Here is a 24,944-nt window from a genome sequence, read left to right on the forward strand (position 1 = left end):
TGTCAATCTTGAGTACCTATAGAGTAGTACTGCATCTTTCATATCTCCGAAAAGTCTTTAGTTTCATTATATTTATAAAAGAAAGATACGCTGTACAGAGTCTTTCCGGAAAAAGTAGAGCGGCTGGAGGCATATTGTTCGGGCGGAGCTAAAGAATGACGAGCCCGCGCAGCTATTGCATTGAACTACGCATGTTTACATAGAAAAACAATGGAATCGATAGCTAACAACACAAAGACATTTGAAGCATTTTTACTCACCGCCTGCTACCAACACACCTTAATCGCTGGGATTGCTCCATCTTTCAGCATTAGGCGAGCTACAAATTCGGAGTTGAACTGTACCTTGTTTATAAACCATCGTCGCCGAAATTCAGGGAACACTTGCACAACTCCATTGCTGCTCCGAAAAAACGTGATTGTCTTGCCATGACAACCAAAAACACACTTCTTTGGTGACATTTTTGATTTTGTGAAGTCCTGTGACTGCAGCGCAACCGGCTTCCCTAAAGCGTTTGCTCTCTCCCTCTAGTCATGTGCGCGCCCTTCCGGGAGAACAGCCCGTACGGCCCGTACAAGGACATTCCGCCCCATCTGACGTCACAAAAAAACTTTCTGAAACTTATGAGAAACCGAAAGGAGTATTTTTGGCACAGAATACTCCATCAAACGTCCAACTTTTTTTAAAAAACTTTGTCCATGTTTAGGATGGTAATCCAAGTCTTTAACAGTGTAAAAAGCTCAGTATGCATGAAACAGCATTTCATCCCCCCTTTAAGCATAATAGGACCCCTTTAAATGTGTTGGCATGTAAACTCGGTCACTGCTGCAATGGTGAGCTCACATTTGACTGTGTCAACACAACTAACCACCTCACCTCAGCACACACAGTGCACAACAATGCATCTGTTCCTTTCTCTTTCACCAGCACTGAACTTATCAGGAAAGCTCTTATTGAAAATGGATTTGTTGCTTTTGGGCTAGGAGGGTTATTTCATTTACAAGAAAAACTGCACGCCTCCGACAGAAGGCATGTGACTGGATCAAGTTAGGGCAAGTTTAATTCTCTCAAGCTCTTTATCCTCTATTGTATAGGTTCATTGAGTTGCAATCGTTAATGTCGCCTGGAATTTCAAGTCATCCATCATCACAACTGAGGAGGCAAGCTGTTGTTTTGGTCTAAGATTATCTGGGTTCATTTCTGTAATCATGTCTTCCCCTGGTAAAACAGGGGCTCTGTCAAGAAGACTTTCACGAACAAAAAGCAAGAAAAAACATTTTGTGCATCAAAAAGTGGAAATATTCTGGGCTAGCGACCCCATCCTGACTGTGTTTATGTGGGGCATCAATCACACGGTATGTTACTACAGACCTTTATTCTGAATCTAAAAAAAGTATCTATTTATTTTCCTGTAACACTTAAACATGATATGTTGCCCTATTGCTAAAGTATGTATATTGTTTATTTTTGTTGTTCTGTCCTTGGGAGAATGGCTGTAATCAATGCATATAAACAAAAGTTTCAGTCTTCCTTTAACTTCTAACCTTCCTGCATTTAACCTTTGCAGATAAATGACCTCTTTCAAGTGCCTATGCCAGTAATGCTACTTCCAGATGACTTCAAAGCCAACATAAAAATGAAAGTCAACAACCATTTATTCAACAAGTATGGTCTATCAAACACACTCTGCAACAAATGCTTTCTGAAGAATACTACTCAAATTAAAAGATGAATAGCCAATGTCAATTTTAGTCGTTCATAAGTTTTTGATCGGTAAGATTTTTATGTTTTTAGAATAAGTCTCTTCTGCTCACCAAGGCTGCATTTATTTTATTAAAAATACAGTAAAAACAGAAATATTGTGAAATATTATTAAAATGTTTTCTGTGTGAATATATTTTCAAATGTAATTTATTCCTGTGATCCAAGCTGAAATTTCAGCATCATTACTCTAGTCTTCAGTGTCACATGAACCTTCAGAAAGAAGTCTAAAATGATAATTTGATGAGCAAGAAACATTTATGATTATAATTGATTATTATCAATGTTGAAAAAGGTTTTTTTTAGGATTCTTTGATGAATATAAAGTTCAAAAGAACAGTATTTATCTAAAAATATAAAGCTTTTGCAACACTGCGCTATACCGTTCAAAAGTTTTGGGTCAGTAAGAATTTTTTATTTATTTTTTTGGGGATTATTTTCAAGGACGCATTAAATTGATCAAAAGTGACAGTAAAGACATTTCTAATGTTACAAAAGTACAAGTAAGTGCTGTTCTTGTGAACTTTCTATTCATCAAAGAATCCTGAAAAAATGTTTCACACAGCTGTTTCCAACATTGATAATAATCATAAATGTTTGCTGATCATCAAATCATCATATTAGAATGTTTTCTGAATCATCATGTGACACTGAAGACTGGAGTAATGATGCTGAAAATTTACAGGAATAAATTACACTTTACTACATATTCACATAGAAAACAGTTATTTTACATTTTAATAACATTTCACAATATTACTGTTTTTGTGTATTTTTAATCAAATAAATGCAGCCTTGGTGAGCATAAGAGACTTCTTCTAAAAACATTATTTCTCGTGTCATCTCAAATGACTATTTGAAAATTTGGAATTAGTATAGTATAAAGTTTGAGAAGACATGATAAGGTTGGCTACAAATACAGTACATAATATACATATAAATATACATATACAGTTTTAACCTCTTATCGGTTTATTTAGTTTTAATACAATAATAGGCTAGTTAACTTAAATTCCACTTCTTTTCAAAGAGATTGAAAATATTGATATATAGAAAATGCTTGTTGTCATTGTCACAGTTTTAGTCTATTTTGTGCACAATGAGCAGCACAAAGCTTTTGTAAAACTCATAATCTGCTGTGGTATGAGACAGGGTTATTTATTTGGTGTTTGTGTGGGTTGCTGGCAAACAGTCCAGACTTGTGACCTCACTGAAATGCAACCTTAGACACAGTTCTTATGATTAAATGCAATCACCACAATTGTCTGGCAAAAACAAAATATTGCTTATTTGGACACAACTGCATGCACTCAAATGTCCATGCAGTATTTGCAAATATTCATTGGTATATTCTGTGATATAATGAAATAATAATACTAATAATTATCGTTATTACAGAGCAGGATGATCATTATCAAGTCTTTCTTTATTTGTAGCAATTTTCACCATTCATGTTGTTTGTAATTGCGCCTTAAAGCCCCAATGAGCATGCAAGAAAATAATTGTCCATAAATGTTTAGCTAGTGTAGAGGAAAACCCTTAAAAGAAACCCTCCGCCTAAATATTATCCAATTAAATGTGTGATGAAACATTTTAGTTTTTAGTATGTTAGTAAAGCCACATTTGAACTCTTATGATAATGGTTAATTACATATTCATTATTATTTCCTTGTTTTAATTATTTTAATGTTTTTGTAATGGAAGTGTATTAGATGTGCTCTTATACAATGTTTATTTATGTTGATATATTTAGGGAAAACCTCCCTGGACATTTTAAGTTTAAGGAGTACTGTCCACTAGTGTTCCGGAATCTGAGAGAGAGATTTGGAGTTGAACATCAGGATTATCAGGTAGGACATTTCTGGATAGTCTTAGACTGAAAGCTCCCTGTGTTATTTTTTTTAGCATAGTTCATAGTTTAGCAAGTTTCATATCAATCACAATCATGGTTAAACATCACAACTGTGCCAGACAATATTTTGAAGTGAGCCTCTCTTGTTCATTATTTGCATAGATCAGGTCAGTTGGCCTAGTATACGAAAGAGCTTCATTTGAATGGTCATTTGCTTTTATGTTTTGCATGAGGCACTTGTCAATGTATTCTGCATATGTGTGCTATTATCCTTTAAAATATGGCAATTCTTTAGTAGAGTTTTATGTCACAATGCACACCAATGGCCCAGATGCATCCTTCACTGTAAAACAATGCCAGGAATTTACAGGATTAAAGAGTATTATTTAAATAAATGACTGTAGTCAAAAATTTACGGTGAAATCAAGTCATTTTCTTACAAATTACTGTGAATAAACAGCAGAAGGATGGCTGACATCACAGTAACTTTTCACATTTTAATGTTGTCTGCAATCATGCCAATGTAATACATTTATTCAGTAATTGTTTTGAAGTCACCATAATGGTACTAGTGTTTCATTTGCTTGGGCTCTTGGACCCTTTACAGTTGCAAGAAAAAGTATGTGAACCGCTTGCAGAATCTGTGAAAATGTAAATCATTTTAACTAAATAAGAGAGATCATACAAAATGCATTCATTTTTATTTAGTACTGTCCTGAATAAGATATTTTACATAAAAAAATGTTTACTTATAGTCCACAAGACAAAAAAAAATGCTGAATTTATTAAAACGACCCGCTCAAAAGTTTATGAACCATTGTAATACTGTGTGTCGTTCCCTGGATGATCCACGGCTGTTTTTGTGTTTTGTGAGGGTTGTTCATGAGTCCCTTGTTTGTCCTGAGCAGTTAAACTGACCAATGTTCTTCAGAAAAATCCTCCAGGTCCTGCACATTCTTCAGTTTTCCAGCATATTTTGCATATTTGGACCCTCTCCAGCAGTGACTGTATGATTTTGAGATCCATCTTTTCACACTGAGGAAAATTGAGGGACTCAAACACAACTATTAAAAAAAGGTTCAAACATTTACTGAATCTCCAGAAGGAAACAAGATGCATTAAGAGCCGGGGGGTGAAAACTTTTGAACAGGATGCCACGGTCTGTGTTCTAAAAATTGCATGAATTCACACTTTTAAAGATAATGGCATTTTAACTGGATTCTGTTTACAATATGGACTTTGCAATGCCATTAAAAACACACACACACACACACACACACACACGCAAATCCCCTGTTAACGTTTCGGTTACTAACGTAACCTCGGTTCCCTAAGATGAGGGAACGAGTATTGCGTTTTGCTAAAACGCTATGGGGGAAATTCCTTTCCTCGAGATATTGAAGCAAATTTTTATCCAAAAATACCATGTACACGCAGTGCAGCTGCACAACTCTCAGCAGGAAGCAGCTGCGTGCTGATTGGCTGTGCCGCTGCAACTGCAGCAACCTATGGCGAGACCGTGGGGCGGGACGGACCAATCAGGTCCTTCCAAATTTCCGCCACAAGGGGCAACAGAATTTGCATAGCCAAGGGTATATAAGACCCACTCTCGCAAGGTTAGTCAGGTTAATCGACTGAAGCGACTCCTGAGCAAGTGAGCAAGCACGGCAAGCAAAACGCAATACTCGTTCCCTCATCTTAGGGAACCGAGGTTACGTTAGTAACCGAAACGTTCCCTTACGAGAGTACTCTCGTATTGCGTTTTGCTAAAACGCTATGGGGGACCAATGCAAAACGCCGTGCTTGCTTAACGGCTCTAAAGCCGACGACACCAAACCCAGGCCAACCTAGGTGGGCCCGTAGTATGATATCAATAATTCAGAATGAGCCAGACCTGAGTCGGGCCCTAATGAGAATGAACACGATATTCGTGCAATAATAAGTATAGACCAGACATAATCGGGTCAGGAATAATGAGTGGCCAGATACTTCGGGCCGTATAAGGAATATGCTTATGACTTAAACAATATTCAACCCAGGCCGGACTTATCGGGCCTTAAGGGGTTAAATCTGTTCATACAGCAAGAAGCCCAGCTTGTAAAGCCGGAACATCTAAATTATAGAATCTGATAAAAGTGGACGGGGAGGCCCAGCCTGCCGCCGCACAGATATCATTCAGAGAAATGCCAGTAGACCAAGCCCACGAAGAGGCCATGCCTCTAGTAGAATGGGCTTTAATGCCTAAAGGGCAGCTGAGATCTTTAGACTCATAAGCCAGCGAGATAGCATCTACTATCCATCGTGACAAGGTCTGCTTTGTAACCGCGCACCCTCGGGTGCGGCCGCCAAAGCATACAAAGAGCTGTTCAGTTGCCTAAGCAGCTGAACGCTCTATGTATATCCTCAGCGCTCTGACAGGACAGAGCAAATTAGCATCTTCTTCATCTATCGGTGATGAAAGTGCTGAGAGTGAAATGACCTGTGCTCTGAACGGAGTTGAAAGCACTTAGGTACATATCCATGTCTTGGTTTGAGGACGACTTGAAGTCGTTTGGCCCAATTCCAGACACGAAGGCGCTCACAGAGAGCGCGTGCAGATCACCCACTCGCTTAACTGACGATCGCCAGCAGAAAAGCGGTCTTTAGTGACAGGAGCTTAAAGCTCACCGAATGCAGAGGCTCAAGTGCAGAGCTCTTCATGACATCCAAGACACTGGACAAGTCCCATATAGGGACTGAAGAGGGGGCGAGGTGGGTGAAGCCTTCTAGCCCCTTTAAGGAAGCGAACAATGTTAGTCCGTTCACTTGAATGTGATACGCTGCTATAGCAGCCACATAATTTTGAGCGTGGAGGGGGAACGACCCGCGTCCAGAAGCTCTTGTAAAATGTAAGCACTTCTGACACTTCACAATCATGTGGGGTCAGACTTCGCGCTTTACACCAGTCCGAAAAGACTGACCATTTGTCTGAATAGAGCCGCCTGGTCGCGGGGGCTCTAGCTTCAGTAATGGTATTCAATAAATTTTCAGAGAGGTTCTCATGGACCCGCTGATGGGCCAGACATGAAGCGCCCATCGATCGGGACGGGGATGCCAGATCTGCCGTCCCGCCTGCATGAGGAGGTCTCTCCTCAGCGGGACCGGCCACGAATCTGTATCCAACATCTGACTCAGTAGTGAGAACCAAGGTTGATTTCTCCAAAGCGGGGCTATTAAAGCACAGCGCATCTGCTCTCCCTAATCCTCTCTATGACCTGAGGTAACATTGAGATTGGGGAAAAAGCATAAAGAAGAAGGTTGGGCCATTTGTGGGCCAACGCATCCTTGTGCTTGGAGAATTATATTTGGCATTGAGCATAGTCTTGTGAGGCGAAAAGATCCACTTTTGCCTCTCCAAGAACTGCCCCAATTGTCTGAATTGCACCTGGACAGCATGTCCGGACCCAAATTCAGAATGCCTGGCACATGAGTCGCTCTCAGCGTATTGTGCTCTGCCCATATTAGGACTTCTTACGCCATTGTGTGCAGATCGATAATTTTCAGACCGCCTTGGCGATTTATATATAGGCTACCACCGACCTGCTGTCCATTCGGACCAGGGCATGGTGGTGCTTTATGTACGGAAGGAAAGCTCTTAGCGATAGTGTGACCGCTTTTATCTCTAGACAGTTTATGTAAAGGCTCCTCTCCAAGTCTGACCAGAGACCGGAGACTGGCCTGCCCTCGTGAAGGGCTCCCCAACCTAGGTTGGATGCATCTGTCGAGATAACTTTCCACTTCGTAACAGTGCCCAAACTCACGCCCGTCTGGTACCAGACGAGATTTTTCCAAGGAGCCAGAGCCAACACACAGCTGTGGTCTACCTTGATTTGCAATCGACCCGAGAGCCATGCGTGAGCTGGAACGCGGAAATTCAGCCAGTGCTGTTGGGGGCGCATGTGCAACAGACCCAGTCTGAGAACTAGCGCCGCCGAGGCCATGAGACCCAGCATCCTCTGAAAGTGTTTGAGAGGAATGTGTGCACCGGACCTGAGGGAAACCGCTCGGTTCTGAACAGAGAGTGTGCGCTGTGACGTCAGTCGCACGCTCATCTGCAGTGAGTCCAATACTGTTCCCAGAAACGAAACTTTCTGTGTGGGAGACAATAAACTCTTTGCCCCATTGATTCTGAGTCCCAAGCATTCTAAATGGTTGAGAAGCCAAGATCTGTGGTTTAACAACTGTATCTCTGACTGAGCTATTCTGATCCAGTCGTCGAGATAATTGAGAATTCTCATTCCCCGCAGCCTCAGCGGGGTTAGCGCCGCTTCCATGCACTTCGTGCGGGGAGTCAGAGATAGACCAAAAAGGTAGCACCTTGTATTGGTAAACTTTCCCCTCGAAGGCGAATCTCAAGAATGGCCTGTAATGAGGGGCTATTTGTATGTGGAAAAAGGCATCCTTTAGATCCACAGTGAAAACCAAATCACCCGGGCGGATGTGCGCAAGGATTTGTTTCATTCTCAACATTCTGAACGGGCGCTTCATAAGGGCTTTGTTCAGATGTCTGAAATCTAGAATGGCCTGAGACCACCACCCTTCTTTTGGCAAGGAAGTAGCGACTGTAAAAGCCTGACTCGCTCTGTGAGGGGTGCACGGTTTCCACCGCTCCCTTAATTTAACAGTTTGATATTTCGGTTCGAAGCACGTGACTCATGTCACTTCTCACCGCTGTCTCTACCACAGTGCGAAAGCACGGTGGTCTGTGAGCGAACTGTAGCGAGTAACCTTGTTATCGAAGCCAAGGGTTGAATTAATTTGTGGGGCGGGTCACTGAATAACAGGGACATGTTAGCCCGGATGCATTGTGCTAGTAGCACTGTGAGAGGCGGCGTGCACTGAATGGTGACGCACGCCTTATTGGGTCGCCTTGGAAGTGGCGCCTACTAAGGGGATTGTGTTTGTGTACAGAAGAGCACGTTGCTCACGGGCTCATAAATAGTAAATAGGGAAATAGTGTTCCCAGCCGCCTGAGTGCAGGGGGCCGGAGAACGCAGAATAGCGGCGAACGCTTTGTGTCGCCGGGGAAATGGTGCATGTGTACAGGCGAGCGCGTTTGTTTGCGGGCTCGTCGATTGTAGGAATAATGTTTCCAGCCGCCTGAGTGCAGGGAGCTGGGGAACATAGGGAAGTGCTTGAGTGTAGGGGTACAACTTTGATGTTGGCACCTGCCTACAGATGAACTCGTAACACTGTGTTTAGATAGTGTTACTGTAAAGTGGACGCATTCTTGCGGATTAGTCCACGTGCACGTTAGCGGCAGGGCTAATGGATAGCGCATGCTCTGCAGGCGCGGGTCTACCTAGCCACTAGAAAAGCTCTGATTGATTGTAAATAATGTGTGGTGGCGTGCACTGAATAATGGGCGCCACTACATTAGAGTATTCGCGGCGTACGCCAGCGAGCAAATTCACAGAGGTAAACGCATAACAGCGTCAATGTGCAACTGAGCATGTTTGGCCACAGGCTAGTTATTGCAATGTTACATCTCCAGTCACCTGAACTAAGGGAACTGGGAGAATATCAGGTTTATTGAGTGATTTTGTGGCACTGAATTAACAGTACTTATGCAGGAGTGCACACTATGTAGTGGACACATTACCTACAGTGTTGAACCACTCCAGCCGCCTGAATAGGGGAACTGGGAGAAGTGATATTTGAGGGAAAAAAGGCGCAAGCTTGGCAGCCATTTTATGACATCGTAATGCTCAGACGGAGAGCGCGTGTTATGACGCGCTCTAGTCAGCGAACGCGCGCTGTGCAGAGAGCGCGCGCTGCCATATAAGGCTGTTTACCTTTGGCAGCAAGCGCGCACTGCAGCGAGAATGGCTGTGACGTAAGCGCGTTCTCGGTATATCCAGCAGCCTGAGTTCGCATGCCTCTCCTCTAGCATTCTCTGCCCGCGGCATATCAGGGCGGCGGGGCGAGAGAAAAGGAAGAGTGAGGAGAGCTTATGTTGAGTTCACTCGTGTGTAGAAGTGCACATCTTCCATCCGCGTGGCGGCAGTATCACATTCTCTGTCAGCGGCCATTTCAGGGCGGCGGAGTAAGAGAAGGAGCGAGTGAAAAGCCCCGTATGCCCGCGGAGCCATTAGCACGGCGGGAATAACATTCTCTGTCCACGACCATTTAGAGCGGCGGAGGAGAGAGAGGGAGGCGCGTGGAGAGCTCCATATATCCGCGGCGTCATCAGCGCAGCGAGGATATAACCTTCTCGGTCCGCGGCGCGTTTCAGCGCGACGGAATGAGAGGAAGGGAGAGCTCTGTATGTCCGCAGCGGGGATATAATGTTCTCTGTCCACGGCCATTTTAGAGCGGTGGGGATGAGAGAGGAAGGAGTGAAACTCTGTATGCCCGCGGCGTCATCAGTGCAGCGGGGAAAACCTTCTCCGTCCGCGGCGCTTCTCAGCGCGACGGAACGAAAGTAAAGGAGAGCTCCGTATGCCCGCGGCGCCATAGAGCGGCGGGGGGTATCACATTCTCTGTCCGCGGCGCATTAGCGCGACGGAACGAGAGAAGAGGAGCGCTCCGTCTGTCCTCGGCTTTATTTGAAGCGGCGGAGGACCAATGTTCTCTGTTCGCGGCGTAAACACGCGGCGGGCACGAGAGAAGAGAGGTGGAGAGCTAGAAGCTCTTAGAAGTGGCGTTGGCAGCAACGCACACATCATAAACACACATAAACATAGTATAAAGGATATTTTAACGCCGGATGGCTCAGCTGGAACAGCAGGCGGCTGAAGGCGGAGACCAGGTTGGAATCCGTCGTCCTCAGGGCTGCAGGGAATTCCGCTGGGTGCGTGTCGACGGCGGGCTTCGATCCGGAGCTCAACGATTGCAAGTCGCTGAAGAATAATTAATCTGACTAACCTTGCGAGAGTGGGTCTTATATACCCTTGGCTATGCAAATTCTGTTGCCCCTTGTGGCGGGAATTTGGAAGGACCTGATTGGTCCGTCCCGCCCCACGGTCTCGCCATAGGTTGCTGCAGTTGCAGCGGCACAGCCAATCAGCACGCAGCTGCTTCCTGCTGAGAGTTGTGCAGCTGCACTGCGTGTACATGGTATTTTTGGATAAAAATTTGCTTCAATATCTCGAGGAAAGGAATTTCCCCCATAGCGTTTTAGCAAAACGCAATACGAGAGTACTCTCGAAAGGGAACTCTCATTTACACCACCTGTTTTCATCATGTTTCTCATCTGCCCTGTTTCCCCCTCCCAGATCCTTCCCATATAATTTTCTTATGGAATGAGTTTGAATGCTGTTATAGTAACTATTTAGGTCACACCTGCTGGTAAGAGAGATTAAAATGGACTGGATTGTCATGAATTTTCCACCAAATTTCCATGTGTCCTTTTAGGTTTCTCTAACGCGTAGTCCTCCAGTTAAGGAATGCAAGAGTCAGGAAGCGGGATTGCTGCTGACATCATATGACCGCACATTAATTGTCAAGCAAATCTCCAGTGAGGAGGTGGAGGACATGCACAACATCCTTTCAGAATACCACCAGGTATAGAGTACTGTTTCATAAGTCAAGTTACCTTTTGCTTTTTGGGAGGGTGGCCAATAGAGCATGGTAGTCATCCAGTCCTGAAATTTCAAGAGCTTTGAAAAGGAGCTGCACAACAAGTTATTCCTGACGTTATCGGGAGCCATGCTCATGATGGATCCTGACCAGGCTGTTACACAGCAAGCAATACAGTGCCTCTGGAAAGTATTCACAGCGCTTAACTTTTTCCACATTTTGTTGTTACAGTCTTATTCCAAAATGGATTCAATTAATTTTTTTCCCTCAATTCTACAAGCAATACCCCATAATGACAACGTGGAAGAAATTTGTTTGAAATCTTTCCAAATTTATAAAAAAAAAAAAAAAAACGGGGGAAAAAAAATCACATGTACATACGTATTCACTGCCTTTACTCAATACTTTGTTGAAGCACTTTTGGCACCAATTACAGCCTCAAGTCTTTTTGAGTATGATGCTAAAAGCTTGGCACACCTATTTTCTCCCATTCTTCTTTGCAGGATCTCTCAAGCTCCATCAGGTTGGATGGGGAGCGTCGGTACACAGCCATTTTCGGATCTCTCCAGAGATGTTCAGTCGGGTTGAAGTCTGGGCTCTGGTTGGGCCACTCAAGGACATTCACAGAGTTGTCCCGTAGCCACTCCTTTGTAATCTTGGCTGTGTGCTTAGGGTCATTGTCCTGTTGGAAGATGAACCTTCACCCCAGTCTGAGATCCAGAGCGCTCTAGAGCAGGTTTTCATCAAGGATGTCTCTGTTCATTGCCGCATTCATCTTCCCCTTGATCCTGACTAGTCTCCCAGTTCCTGCCGCTGAAAAACATCCCCACAGCATGATGCTGCCACCACCATGCTTCACTGTAGGGATGGTAGTATTGGCCAGGTGATGAACGGTGCCTGGTTTCCTCCAGTCATGACCCTTGCCATTTAGGCCAAAAAGTTCAATCTTTGTTTCATCAGACCAGATAATTTTTTTTTCTTTTTTTTCTCATGGTCTGAGAGTCCTTTAGGTGCCTTTTGGCAAACTCCAGGCGGGCTGTCATGTGCCTTTTACTGAGGAGTGGCTTCCGTCTAAGTTTTTCTGTACCCTTCCCCAGATCTGTGCCTCGCTACAATCTTGTCTCGGAGGTCTACAGACAATTCCTTGGACTTCATGGCTTGGTTTGTGCTCTAACATGCACTGCCTTTCCAAATCATGTCCAATCAACTGATTTTCCACAGGTGGACTCCAATCAAGTTGTAGAAACATCTCAAGGATGATCAGTGGAAACAGGATGCACCTGAGTTCAATTTTGAGTGTTATGGCAAAGGCTTTGGATACTTTTATTTTTAATACATTTGCAAAGATTTCAAACAAACTACTTTCACATTGTCATTATGGGGTATTGTTTGTAGAATTGAGGAAAATATAATGAATTTAATCCATTTTGGAATAAGGTTGTAACATAACAAAATGTGGAAAAAGTGAAGCACTGTGAATACTTTCCGAATGCACTGTAGCTGCCATTTCAGTCTCGGTTGACTATAGACCCAATATAGTCTGGCTATGAGTAACCCACTTCCAGTCAAAATAGCCTTGAAGATGGTCTCGTCTGGCCAAGCTGGTCTAGATGGATGCCCAGGGGGGTCCAGAGTCAACCAAGCAACTGCAATTTTGATGTATTGGAATACTGTTTGGATGGATAGATTTTACCAGACACACCAAGCATAAACTAGGCTTTATGTCTATTTTACCATGCCACAGAGGTACATAGTCACTCATTTGTGTTTAATCATGGATTTATTGTTTAAAAGGCAAGAACAAGTCCACTGTAATGATATTTAAGAAATAAGCAAAGAATAAGAGATTTTTTTTTGAACAGTTTAATCAAACTTTTTTTTTTTAAAGATGCTGGTTTAATTTAACTTGATTGTTCAACTAACAAGCAGCAATCTACTGGACATAGAAAGTGTAGTACATTTCATTCCATTTTCTATCAAATTAAAACATGTATTTTTTCCCCCTTAGCACATTGTAACGTGCCATGGTAACACATTACTTCCCCAATTCCTTGGCATGTACCGTGTGACTGTGGACAATGAAGAAACATACCTTTTAGTCATGAGGAATATGTTCAGCCACCGACTAACTGTCCACAGAAAATATGACCTCAAGGTAGATAAAATTAATTATTTAATCATTGTTTACTATTTAATTTTTTTTTGAACCATCATGGTGAGGAATTGATATGTCATGAGTTTAGTTTGTTTCAAAACAATAGGCCCTATCATACACCCGCTGCAATGTGACGCCAGGCGCGACGCAAGTGTTTTTTTCTAGTGTCAGCCCGACGCAGTTCTCATTTTCATGTCCAGCGCCACGTTGTTTAAATAGCAAATGCACTCGCACCATTTTTCACCCATTGGCGTGCTGGTCTGAAAACCAGGTGTGTTCAGGATTCAGCATTGTTGGTGGGTTGCTATTTTAAGGAACTAAAAACGACATTGACCAACACAAACCTGCTCTAAAGTCAATAGCGCAGTATTTTTTGTGTTATTTAAAGGGCGTGTTAGTAATATGCACCTATAGGCAGTGCGCAACGTGTGTACACTCTGCTTATTACACACACACAGGGACACGCAGCACAAACATGCAATGTAAAAGATGTAAAAGATTATTATCGTGTACAACAGGCCTGTAACCACCATAGACATTGAGGGGGACAAGTCCCCTCCAATAATTAGAAATGGCCAAATTGTCCCCCCCAATATCTGAAATTCTTGCACTTCATTACGCAAGTTGCATTTTTAGTCTGGTCAGCAAAGCGTCAGTTTAACTTTAAAAGAAAGTGAGGTAAGCGAAACATTTAATTAGGGATGGGCATTTTTGTCAATTTCTCATTTCGATCATCGATACGTCTCAAAAACGAGTACTCGAGTACTCGGGGGCGGGGCATGTGCAGGGGGCGGGGCGTGTCCGTCATTGAGATAATGAAAACTGTTATGAAAATGCTTGTTGACAAATACAAACGTGACATGAAAACAGGTATATGAAAACATGAACATATAAAACAAAAAATAACTGCTTGATTATGATGCATAAATGTCTTTGAAAAAGAAACATCTTTATAAAATGACCGTCTCAAATAACCAAGTCAGTAATATCGAGCATTGCCTTTGAGCTGAAACTGTGAAATAACACCACCCTGCAGAGCTTGCTAGCTGGTTAATAAACTCAACCAAACGTACCCTATATCAATGTTAATATGAAGATTATTATGAACCTATTACGACATAAATCAACACAAACGGACGTGAATGCGCACGTGAACTTCAGCGTGCTAGATTTGACAGGCTATGGTTTGAAACGGAACATTTTGAATGCGCTCTTCCCTTAACAGCGCTGATACACGGACAACGAAAGCACACAGAAACAACATTTTATTAAAATCCTGTTCTCATTATAATGCTTTGACAGATTGACTCTGCACATCATGCACTTAATTTTATTATTCATGATCGAAGCGTTTACAGACATCACTGCGCGTTTTCAAACTCATAACGAAAAACAACTTTAAATAAACTAGGTCTACTGTTAAAAAATACGAGAACAGTATAGCACTGCTGCATTACTAATGTCAATGATTCTGAGAAAAAAATAGCCTATCTGAAAAGAATATCTGTCTCTAAACCATGTCGAGCTCGAGCATTAATGCATTTGAACTGAAACTGAAGACAATGAAGAGCCGGTATAACGGCAGCGCTTTTCTAGCTTATTAAGCTCAACCAAACGCTTTTTATATTAGATTAATCAGATAGACAATATAAAGGTAATCTTCTGCATCTGCAGAAAAAGGACGCGAATGCACACATGAACTTCACACGCTAGTCTGAGTGTTCTCGCTAGTTTCTCTGTGGATCAGCTGATACACAGGGAACTGAGCACAGATCATTTACAGCATTTTCCACGGTGTTCTCATTATAATGCTATGACAGATTGGCGCCGCACATCTTGCACTAACCATTTAATGATCAGTGATTCCAGACATCACTGCAGTGCACGCCTCAGTTTTACTTTTTTTCGCCGCGGTCTGGAGGCGCTGTATAACGCTAACCAATCAGACCTCCGGTACCGCGCAAAACGACGCAATAACCAATAAAAAGAGACAAATATTTTTTTTTTCAGGGCGATCATCGTTCTCATGATCGATGGACGTCTTGGTTACGTATGTAACCCTCGTTCCCTTTGGGAGGGAACGGAGATGTACGTCGGACATCACAGACGAATTGGGATCACTTCTGGGAGCCCCTATCAGCTTCGAGTGTATACAGAACGGGCCAATGACCATTGACCGTTCCCTTTCAGTCGGTCTTGTTCGACGTACGACAGACGTCACCAACGAATTGGGATCCCTATGGAAAACGCCACAGCTGTTGCCACTTTCACTGCCCAGCGTAAGCCCCTCAGACCCCCATCTATTTAGGGCAGGAACTCATGCAGGGAGAGTCACTGCTGCTGTTCCGCAAGACCCACTCAGCAGAGTATTGGTTAATGCTGGGGTGCTGCGGAGTCCACATCCTCCCCGTAGGGAGGTATCATGTGGAAGATAAACATATGGACTGGCCATCCGAGCAGTACAACATACGAATGTCCCAGGGGTGGCCCCGGCCAACCTAGGCGGGGGACTACACAGCACAGAGACGGCAGAGCGGACTCTGCCAAGGGAAAGACACAGGCTCTCCGTACCGTGGAAGAATACACATATGGGACTGCCATAGGGGTCACAACATATGGCACCTAGTTCAGCAGGGGGCGCAGCTCTGGGGTGCGCTTACACTACTGGGCCTGGCGTCAGATGCTCCGCCACATCTGACAGGTGTACGGTGGTGGAGGACTCAACAGAGTTCAGCTGCTGGGGAACTTACTGGAGCAATAAAGCGCACTTGTCCGGTTCATGAGGAGGGGAATGGCGCAGCAAGTCGATACTTAGAACGGGCATTTTGGTGTTACTGGCTGGTTGAAGTTAGCACACAGGAAGAAACTGGCTCTACACGGAGGCTATAGAATCTAGCGAACATGTTAGGTGTATCCCAGCCCGCAGCTCTACATATATCTGTCAGCGAGGTGCCATGCACCAGCGCCAAGGAAGAGGCAAGAGTAGGCTCTCATCCCGAGTGGGCAAGGCACGCCTTGGGTATGGTACGTCAAGGCAATGGCATCCACTATCCAGTGGGCCATTTTCTGCTTGGAGACAGCCTTTTCCTTCTGCTAGCCTCTGTAACAGATGAAGATCTATTCTCAGGTCCTGAAGCTTTGCGTTCTGTCTACGTATACCCACAGAGCACAGACAGGACAGAGAAAAGCCAGGTCTGAGTCTACCTCCTCCAAGGGCAGTGCTTGCAGATGGGAACCTTGGGCACATATCTTCATGGATTACGTCAGAGTTAGCCAGCCCGAACTCAAGGCATGATTTGTCGACCGAAAATGCCTGCAGGTCCCCAACCCTCTTAACGGAAGCCAATGCAGTCAGGAGCTTCCAAGACAAGATTTTCAACTCTGCTGATTGCAATGGTTCAAAGGGCACTCTCTGCAGTGCCGTTAGCACCAGAGACAAACCCCAAGAGGGTATAGAGTGAGAGCGAGGCGGATTGAGTCTCTTTGCTCCCCTCAGGAACCTGACTATCAGATCGTGCTTCCCCAAAGACTTATCATCAACTACATCATGATGTGCGGCGATACCGGCAACATACACTTTAAAGGGGGGGTGAAATGCTGTTTCATGCATACTGATCTTTTGGCACTGTTAAAGACTTGGATTCCCATGCTAAACATGGACACCGTTTCATAAGCTAAGGTGGACGTTTAATGGGAGTATTTCTTTGCCAAAATTAGTACTTCCTGTTAGTCATAAGTTTCGGAAAGTTTTTTTCGATCATGGGTCCGCTTGACGTCAACAGGGCGGAATTTCCTTGTATGGGCCGTACGGACAATTCTACCGGAAGAGCGCGAGCGAGAGAGAGAGAGAGCGTGAAAGCAATAGGCTACGCCCATCAGAGCGCTGGCTCGTACAGATGGAATTTGCTTTTCCGGATCAACAACTGAGTTGCGCAAATATTTATGTCTGTTCCCTGCATTTCGGTGCCGATTGTTTTATAAACAAGGCCCAGTTCGACGCCGGATTTTCAGATCGCCTAATACTGAAGGATGGAGCTGTCCCAACGATAAAGGTCCCAACGTTGGAACCGCAGGTTTGACTGCTTCAAATGTCTGTTTTTGCCTATGCCCATCAAGTAGCCCAAACATGATCACGTATTGATCAATGGAGCATGCGATGTATAGTGTGTGTACATTTGTTTAGCTGGCCACTATATGTGTATGTTTGTGTATTGTAAAAGCACTCCAAACAACAATACACAAAGAATGGGGAAATATGTTGAACTAAATAAGCAATGTTCTTCATTCAAATGCGCTACTATTCCATGTCTTTCTATGTAAACACTAGCCTGACGCGCAAAACCAGTCCGCTTACTACAAATCATGTCTTCACAAACCACGCGTAAACACACACACACATACACACACACACACACACACACACACACACACACACACACACACACACACACACATTGTAACACTCGCGCTTGACATGGTTTTCTAAATAACACAAGCCGCTAAACATATTATATAGTTAGTGTAACTTATACCACATAGTCGACGTCCTGCTCTAGTCGTTTTTGCTGCTGCTCCTGTTCAACTTCAGCCTCTGGGTCTGATTCCGGATCATAGATGTATGGCTGTATCTGATTAAAAGCCATTTTTTATGTTGAATAAAGTTTTTCCCCGCTTTTAGGGATGACGCAGCTTTCAGACGCACTCAACACAGTAACAGCGGCGAGCGCTCGACATTCTTTAGCTCCGCCCACACGATACGCCCCCAGCCGCACGGCTTTTTCCAGAAAGACTCGGAACAGCGCATCTTTCTTTTATAATTATAATAAAAATAAAGACTTTTCGGAGATATGCAGGATGCAGTGCTACTCTATAGGTACTCAAGATTGACATGAGACTGACTGAAACTGAGTGTTTCCCCCCCCCTTTAAGGGTGAATGGAGACCCATCTTGCAGGAAGGAAAGCACAGAACTGATCAAACATCTTCGGGGGTCTTGTCGTCGAGAAGAGCACCACTTGACGAACAGGTTCCACTTAAAAGCATAGAGGCGTCTCATAGAGGGACCACAGTCTGTGGTAGGCCACCTAGAACCTCCGCGTCCTGTCCAGGGACCAGACATGGAGTTTCCAGAGGTCTGGACGTGGGTGCCATAGGGTGCCCCGTCTCTGAGTCAGAAGGTCCTTCCTCAGAAGAATGGGCCAAGGAGGTGCTGTCGCGAGGAGCACTAGTTCCGGGAACCAGGTCCAGTTGGGACAGTATGGCGCAACTAACAAGACTTGCTCTTCATCCTCCCTGACTTTGCACAGAGTCTGTGCTAGAAGGCTCACTGGGGAAAATGCATACTTGCATAGGCCCCGGGGTCAGCTGTGTGCCAGCGCATCCGTGCCGAGGGTCCCCTCGGTTAGGGAGTAAAACAACGTGTCCGGGGCAGCAAATAGATCTACCTTTGCGGTCCCGAAGCGTCTCCAGATCAGCTGGGCCACCTGAGGATGGAGGCTCCACTCTCCCAGGAGCACTTGCTGTCGTGAGAGCTCACCGGCTAGACGATTGAGCAGGCACAGAATCTGAGTGGTGCAAAGCGACCTCAGATGCTTCTGACTCCAGGGGAGGAGATGGCGGGAGAGTTGTGACATGCGACGGGAGTGTAGACCACCCTGTTTGTTGATGTACGCAACGATCGCAGTGCTGTCCGTATGGACCAGAACGTGCTTGCCTCGTAGTGGCCCCTTGAGGCGGCCCAGTGCAAGACGAACTGCTAACAACTCGAGGCAGTTGACGTGCCATTGCAGTTTAGGTCCCGTTCACAGACCCGAAACTGCAAGCCCGTTGTACGTGGCCCCCCAGCCGGTGGCGGAGGCATCCATGGAGACCACAGAATGCCTGGAGACTTGTTCTAGGGGAACACCTGCCCGTAGAAACTAGCTGAGGTGACTGAGCACCATGTACCTGTGTTCGCACAACTGCTCTCTCGACTGGGCTAGGATCAGCCAGTTGTCTGGGTAGTTGAGAATGTGAACACCAAGATTGGCCGTAACCCACCAACTTTCTTGGGTACAATGAAGTACGGGCTGTAGAAGCCTGTCTTCATATCGACTGGAGGGACCGGCTCTATCGCGTCCTTAGCCAGTAGGACTGCGATCTCCGCCTGTAAAACAGGAGCACACTCTTTCAAAACGGAGGTGAAGTGGATGCCTCCGTCTGCTTCTGGGCGGCCGAGAACTGCTGGGTAAAGCTCTCGACCGTGTCGCCGAATAACTCAACCTGGGAAATGGGGTAGTCCAGGAACCAATATTTATCGGTCTCCCTCATATCCACCAGGTTGAGCCAGAGATGTCGCTCCTGGAGCACAATAGTGGACATCGCCTGACCGACTGCAAAAGCGGTGCCTTTCATTGCCCAGAGAGCGAGGTCTGTCGCCACCTGGACCTCCCGGAGGAGCTATGGGTCAGGTCTACCCTCGTGCATGTCCATGATGCCTTTATGTGATTCATGTCATTCCTAACTGAGTGTCAACGTTTCACTTTTCGACTTTTTAGCATACAAATAAAAGTACATGAGCATATTTTAATGCAAATTAATACAAATATTATTTGCAAATAGTTCAAAATGATTATATTATTATATAATAGTAATATAATAGTTATTGCATGTATCAGAATTACCTATTTGCAGTAATGACGAATGAAATTGCAACACACACATGTATTTAAACTGACTCGTCAGGTTGAGGGTGTCTATAATCCGCCATGTAAATATCGAATCCACCATGGCGCGAGCTCAACTGGCTTTTAACTTTTAAAGGGAATGGAAGATTAGACTTGGTTCATTGCACGTTATGCCCAAAACACACTGATGGCTCATTAAGAGACTAGGTACAACTCTTTTGGACCATGTGCCTGGCACGCTGACCATTTTTCCTGTAGTTAAACTAGCAAAAGCGGATTCGGACACGCCTTGAGTGGACCTGCCCCGTGCACTTTAGACCATGCACTCAGATCGTTAAAATAGGGCCCAATAAGTGCAAAATACGTTTTTTAAAAATTGAAAGATCACAATAGACGTTGTAATGTTTTTCACTCTACTTGCATATTTAAGGCAACCTATTAAATAAGAGCTTCTGTATCATATTTGTGTAGAACATCTATTATTTTGTAAGGATCATCTATTGTCATGTATCTAAATAAATTAGCAGGAATATTTCATATTATAGGGCTCGTTGGTTTCTCGAGAAGCAAGTGATAAAGAAAAGGTGAGAGATGATGCAACCATGTTTACATTCATGTTCCTCACAAATATTATGTAATTTTTAATCTAAAACATTTAGTTTTATAGCCTATTCAAATTAAATGGTTGTAATTGTATCGGCTCCTTAATACTAAACATATACACTATACCTTTTCATTATGTTAAAAAGGCATTTTTGTATGCTGTTCTTGAAAGAGGTTTAAGTTTCTCAAAGTTGAAAATTTTTTCTTGATAATAATTGCTTAAGTCATTTGAAAACCCAGGTGAAAGAGCTGCCTACCTTCAAGGATGTAGATTTCAGAAACAACATGCAGCGAGTCTACATCAGTGAAGAGGAGAAAGAAACGCTATTGGATAAACTGAACAGGGATGTAGAGGTGAGAGGAGTTAATGAGACAATTTACAGAATATTACATTTGGATTAAATGTACTTTGACTGATTGGTTGATTTTACCCACTGTGAAAGTGAAGTTTTCCTAGACCCAAATAACTTTTTGTAACTGACATACTGAAACAAAGGCTCAGTTTACACCAGGTATTAAGATGTGTTTTGGTCAATTGGATCACAAGTGGACGATGCTAAATACAGTGTAAACAGGGTGTTAAAGGTTTTTAGCTTGTCCACTTTCAACCACTTCCAGTAGTTTGAAAACGTAATGCACATTAATGCACAATGCCTAATGCGCAAACATTGTAGGAAGCGCACTAGCCAGACGGGATTTAAACTTTGTCGGCTGGAGACCCAAGTTCGGTTTGAAGATAAAAAAGCTTATTTCATCCATTAGAACGAAATATCTGAAAAAGCCCATATATTTCCCCTTCCATGACCTCCCCCCGAAGAAAGAAGTGATGGATTAAAACACCAAACAGGAATGTATCTCACTCGTCTACATGTGATCTGATCAACCAAAGCGCATCTTAATACCAGGTGTAAACAGGGCCTAATACTCTGTTTGTGTATCTGTATGTGTTTGGATGCAGTTTCTTGCGCGTTTGAAGATCATGGACTACAGCCTGCTGCTGGGCATTCATGATGTCGGGAGGGCAGAGCAAGAAGAAGAGGTAGAAATGAAAGACTCTTTAAGTGAAGAGGAGGAGGATTCAGAGAATGACCAATGCTCTACAGCCGTGGGGTCTTTCGGTTCTTCCCCTGAGGGAATTGCAGGGTACATGAGCTCTTATAAACCTCTTGGTCCAGGAGAGTTTGACCCTTATGTTGATGTGTATGCCATCCAGAGTGCAGTTGGTGAGTCACAATCCAGTCTCATCCAACATTATTTACATGTCACGCTCTACATGAAAACATTGAAATACATAATTGCCAATGAATGCAAATGGAATAAAACTCAAATAAATGGTTTATGTAGCAGTACCCAACTTTTCTATAATATTGAACCCATTGAGCAATCTTTTCATGAAGGTAATGGTTTTTGCATTCCTCAAAAAATAATTGTCCATTACTCATTTTGTGTTATGAGTACATCTTACCTCATTTGTTTTTTCAGATTCAGATTATTAACCAAGGTGAATGACATTTGAATTTGATTAAATCCTCACATTACATTTATCAGTCTTGTGTTTGCCTGTCCTTGATCTATAGGTGCCCCACACAGAGAAGTGTACTTCATGGGTCTTATAGACATTTTGACCCAGTATGATACCAAGAAGAAAGCAGCCCATGCAGCAAAAACAGTCAAGCACGGTGTAAGTAATACTTAATAGCTGGTTTCCACTGTCGGGCCAGAGGTTTTTAGCCCGCCAAATATCTTGGTCCAAAGTGGGCCAGCTCGGGCTTGAGGAGTGGCCATGAACAAAGGAGTCTGAAAACGGTCAACACCGCTGCTCATTTCCCCTGTTATTATAACAGGCTACCAGCTAACTTCAATATTTAAGACATTTTAAACAATTATTCAGCGCAAAACTCACTTTCAGATACCAGCGACTGTTTGAAATAACTTCCTTGCGATCCGATAGGGATTCTGATCACAGTATGAGGCAGAAATATATTTATATGCGATGCAAAAGGCTACTGATGCTAACCATTGCAATGATAAATACGTTTATGGAATACCAGAGACTGCTTGAAGAATGTAAACAATTCATATATGATTATAAGCGTGGATTTATTTGGTGTCTATTTGGTTTATTTTATGTATTTGCTGTCTCTTCCCTTTGCCTTTGTTGATACCAGACGTATGCATCCACATATACACCGATCAAGCATAACATTATGACATTATGAGGTGAAGTGAATAACACTGATTATCTCTTCATCATGGCACCTGTTAGTGGGTGGGATATATTAGGCAGCAAGAGAACGTTTTGTCATTTTGAAGTTGATGTGATAGAAGCAGGAAAAATGGACAAGCGTAAGGATTTGAGCAAGTTTGACAAGGGCTAAATTGTGATGGCTAGCCGACTGGGTCAGAGCATCTCCAAAATTGCAGCTCTTGTGGGGTGTTCCCGGTCTACAGTGGTCAGTATAAAAAGTGCTCCAAGAAAGGAACAGTGGTGAACCGGCGACAGGTCATAGATGGCCAAGGCTCATTGATGCACGTGGGGAGCGAAGGCTGGCCTGTGTAGTCCGGTGAAACAGACGAGCTACTGTAGCTCAAATTTCTCAAGAAGTTAATGCTGGTTCTGATAGAAAGGTGTCAGAATACACAGTGCATCGCAGTTTGTTGCGTATGGGGCTGCAAAGCTGCAGACCAGTCAGGGTGCCCATGCACCAACAGTGGGCACGAGAGCATAAAAACTGGACCACAGAGCAATGGAAGAAGGTGGCCTGGTCTGATGAATCAAATTTCCTTTCACATCACGTGGATGTCCAGGGGCATGTGCGTCGCTTACCTGGGGAACACATGGCACATGGGAAGAAGGCAAGCAGGCTGAGGCAGTGTGCTGCTTTGGGCAATGTTCTGCTGGCCATCCATGTGGATGTTACTTTGACACGTACCATCTACCTAAACATTGTTGCAGACCATGTATACCCTTTCATGGAAACGGTATTCCCTGGTGGCTGTGGCCACTTTCAGCAGGATAATGCGCCCTTTCACAAAACAAAAATGCTTTAGGAATGGTTTGAGGAGCACAACAACAAGTTTTGGCCTCCAAATTCCCCAGATCTCAATCCAATTGAGCATCTGTGGGATGTGCTGAACAAACAAGTCCGATCCATGGAGGCCCCACCTCGTAACTTACAGGACTTAAAGGATCTGCTGCTAACATCTTGGTGCCAGATATCACAGCACACCTTCAGGGGTCTAGTGGAGTCCATGCCTCGATGGCTCAGGGCTGTTTTGGCAGCAAAAGGGGGACCAACACAATATTAGTAATAATGTTATGCCTGATCGGTATATGTCATAAAAAACATGCACTTCGTTTAACTTGTATAACTCATAAGTCCTGTTTTCTTCTCGTAAACTCCCTCTGTTGCTCTAGTTAAAATGATAACAGTATAGTGAGACGGGAGAGATCGCTCAAACCTCCTCAGATCCCATAATTTTCAGAAAGTAGAACTGAAATAAAATGTATTACATGATTATTTAAAACATTTCAAAATGCACCTGCAGACTATTTTTCCAGTCATGAATTTTGTCATTGAGGATTTCTTAAAAATACTCTGCAAAAATCTTGTCTCATAAGTGTGTCGTCACACCCCTACTTTTTACACAGTTATTGTAAAAAGGCTAAACTGAGCTGTAAATATTCTAAAGCTTATTACATGTTACTGTTTAATGTTCTGTTTTTTTCATTTGCATGTTTTTATTTAAAGGCTGGGGCTGAGATCTCTACAGTTCACCCTGAACAATATGCCAAGCGGTTTCGGGATTTCATTGCAAACATCTTTGCCTATTGAGAGAATTTTAAATCTAGTGGGCAAAAAGAACATTGATTGAGAGCTAGTGGTCTGTACGATTACCACATTATTCAATTATTTCAAAAACATTATTTAATTATTAAAATGTTTACCTTTTACTGTATAAATTATAAAAACGTATGATATTGTGTTTCAGTGCTCTGATTTACAAGAAAATGGCTTTATCGCTTTTAAATGGATCCTTTGGTTCTGTGAAAAATAAATTTGTTTAAAACTCATGCAGATTAGAGTCACGTCTGTCTGTTTAGTTGATCTTTCAGTTGTGTTTTCATCCTGTCACGTGTTCCTCTGTCACAGTTTCCCCGCCAGTCCTTTGTTCCCATAGTTACCTTCATTAAGTTCTGTTCAGCTGTGTTTAGTCAATTATCTCGCTTCTGTTTGCTATTTAAGTTCCTTTGGTCCACTCACTGTTTGTCTGGTCACCGTTATGCTTAGTTGTGCTGTTGCCTGTCTGCCTGCCTTTAGTTTATTTATTAAACACGTTTGGATTGC

General features: G+C 43.5%; 1 protein-coding gene across 1 annotated transcript; it reads left to right on the plus strand.

Annotated features, from left to right (window-relative positions):
* Positions 1-841: 841 nt before the first annotated feature.
* pip4k2cb (phosphatidylinositol-5-phosphate 4-kinase, type II, gamma b) lies at positions 842-24,944 on the plus strand. The gene is made up of 10 exons (XM_079844232.1): positions 842-1,355; positions 1,568-1,665; positions 3,515-3,611; positions 11,009-11,158; positions 13,182-13,328; positions 20,538-20,576; positions 20,836-20,949; positions 21,554-21,818; positions 22,173-22,276; positions 24,348-24,944. The coding sequence occupies exons 1-10, from the start codon at positions 1,209-1,211 to the stop codon at positions 24,429-24,431; spliced, it is 1,245 nt and encodes a 414-aa protein (XP_079700358.1). The 5' UTR covers positions 842-1,208; the 3' UTR covers positions 24,432-24,944.

Source organism: Gobio gobio (assembly GCF_949357685.1).
Source record: "Gobio gobio genome assembly, chromosome: 19".
Taxonomy (NCBI): domain Eukaryota; kingdom Metazoa; phylum Chordata; class Actinopteri; order Cypriniformes; family Gobionidae; genus Gobio; species Gobio gobio.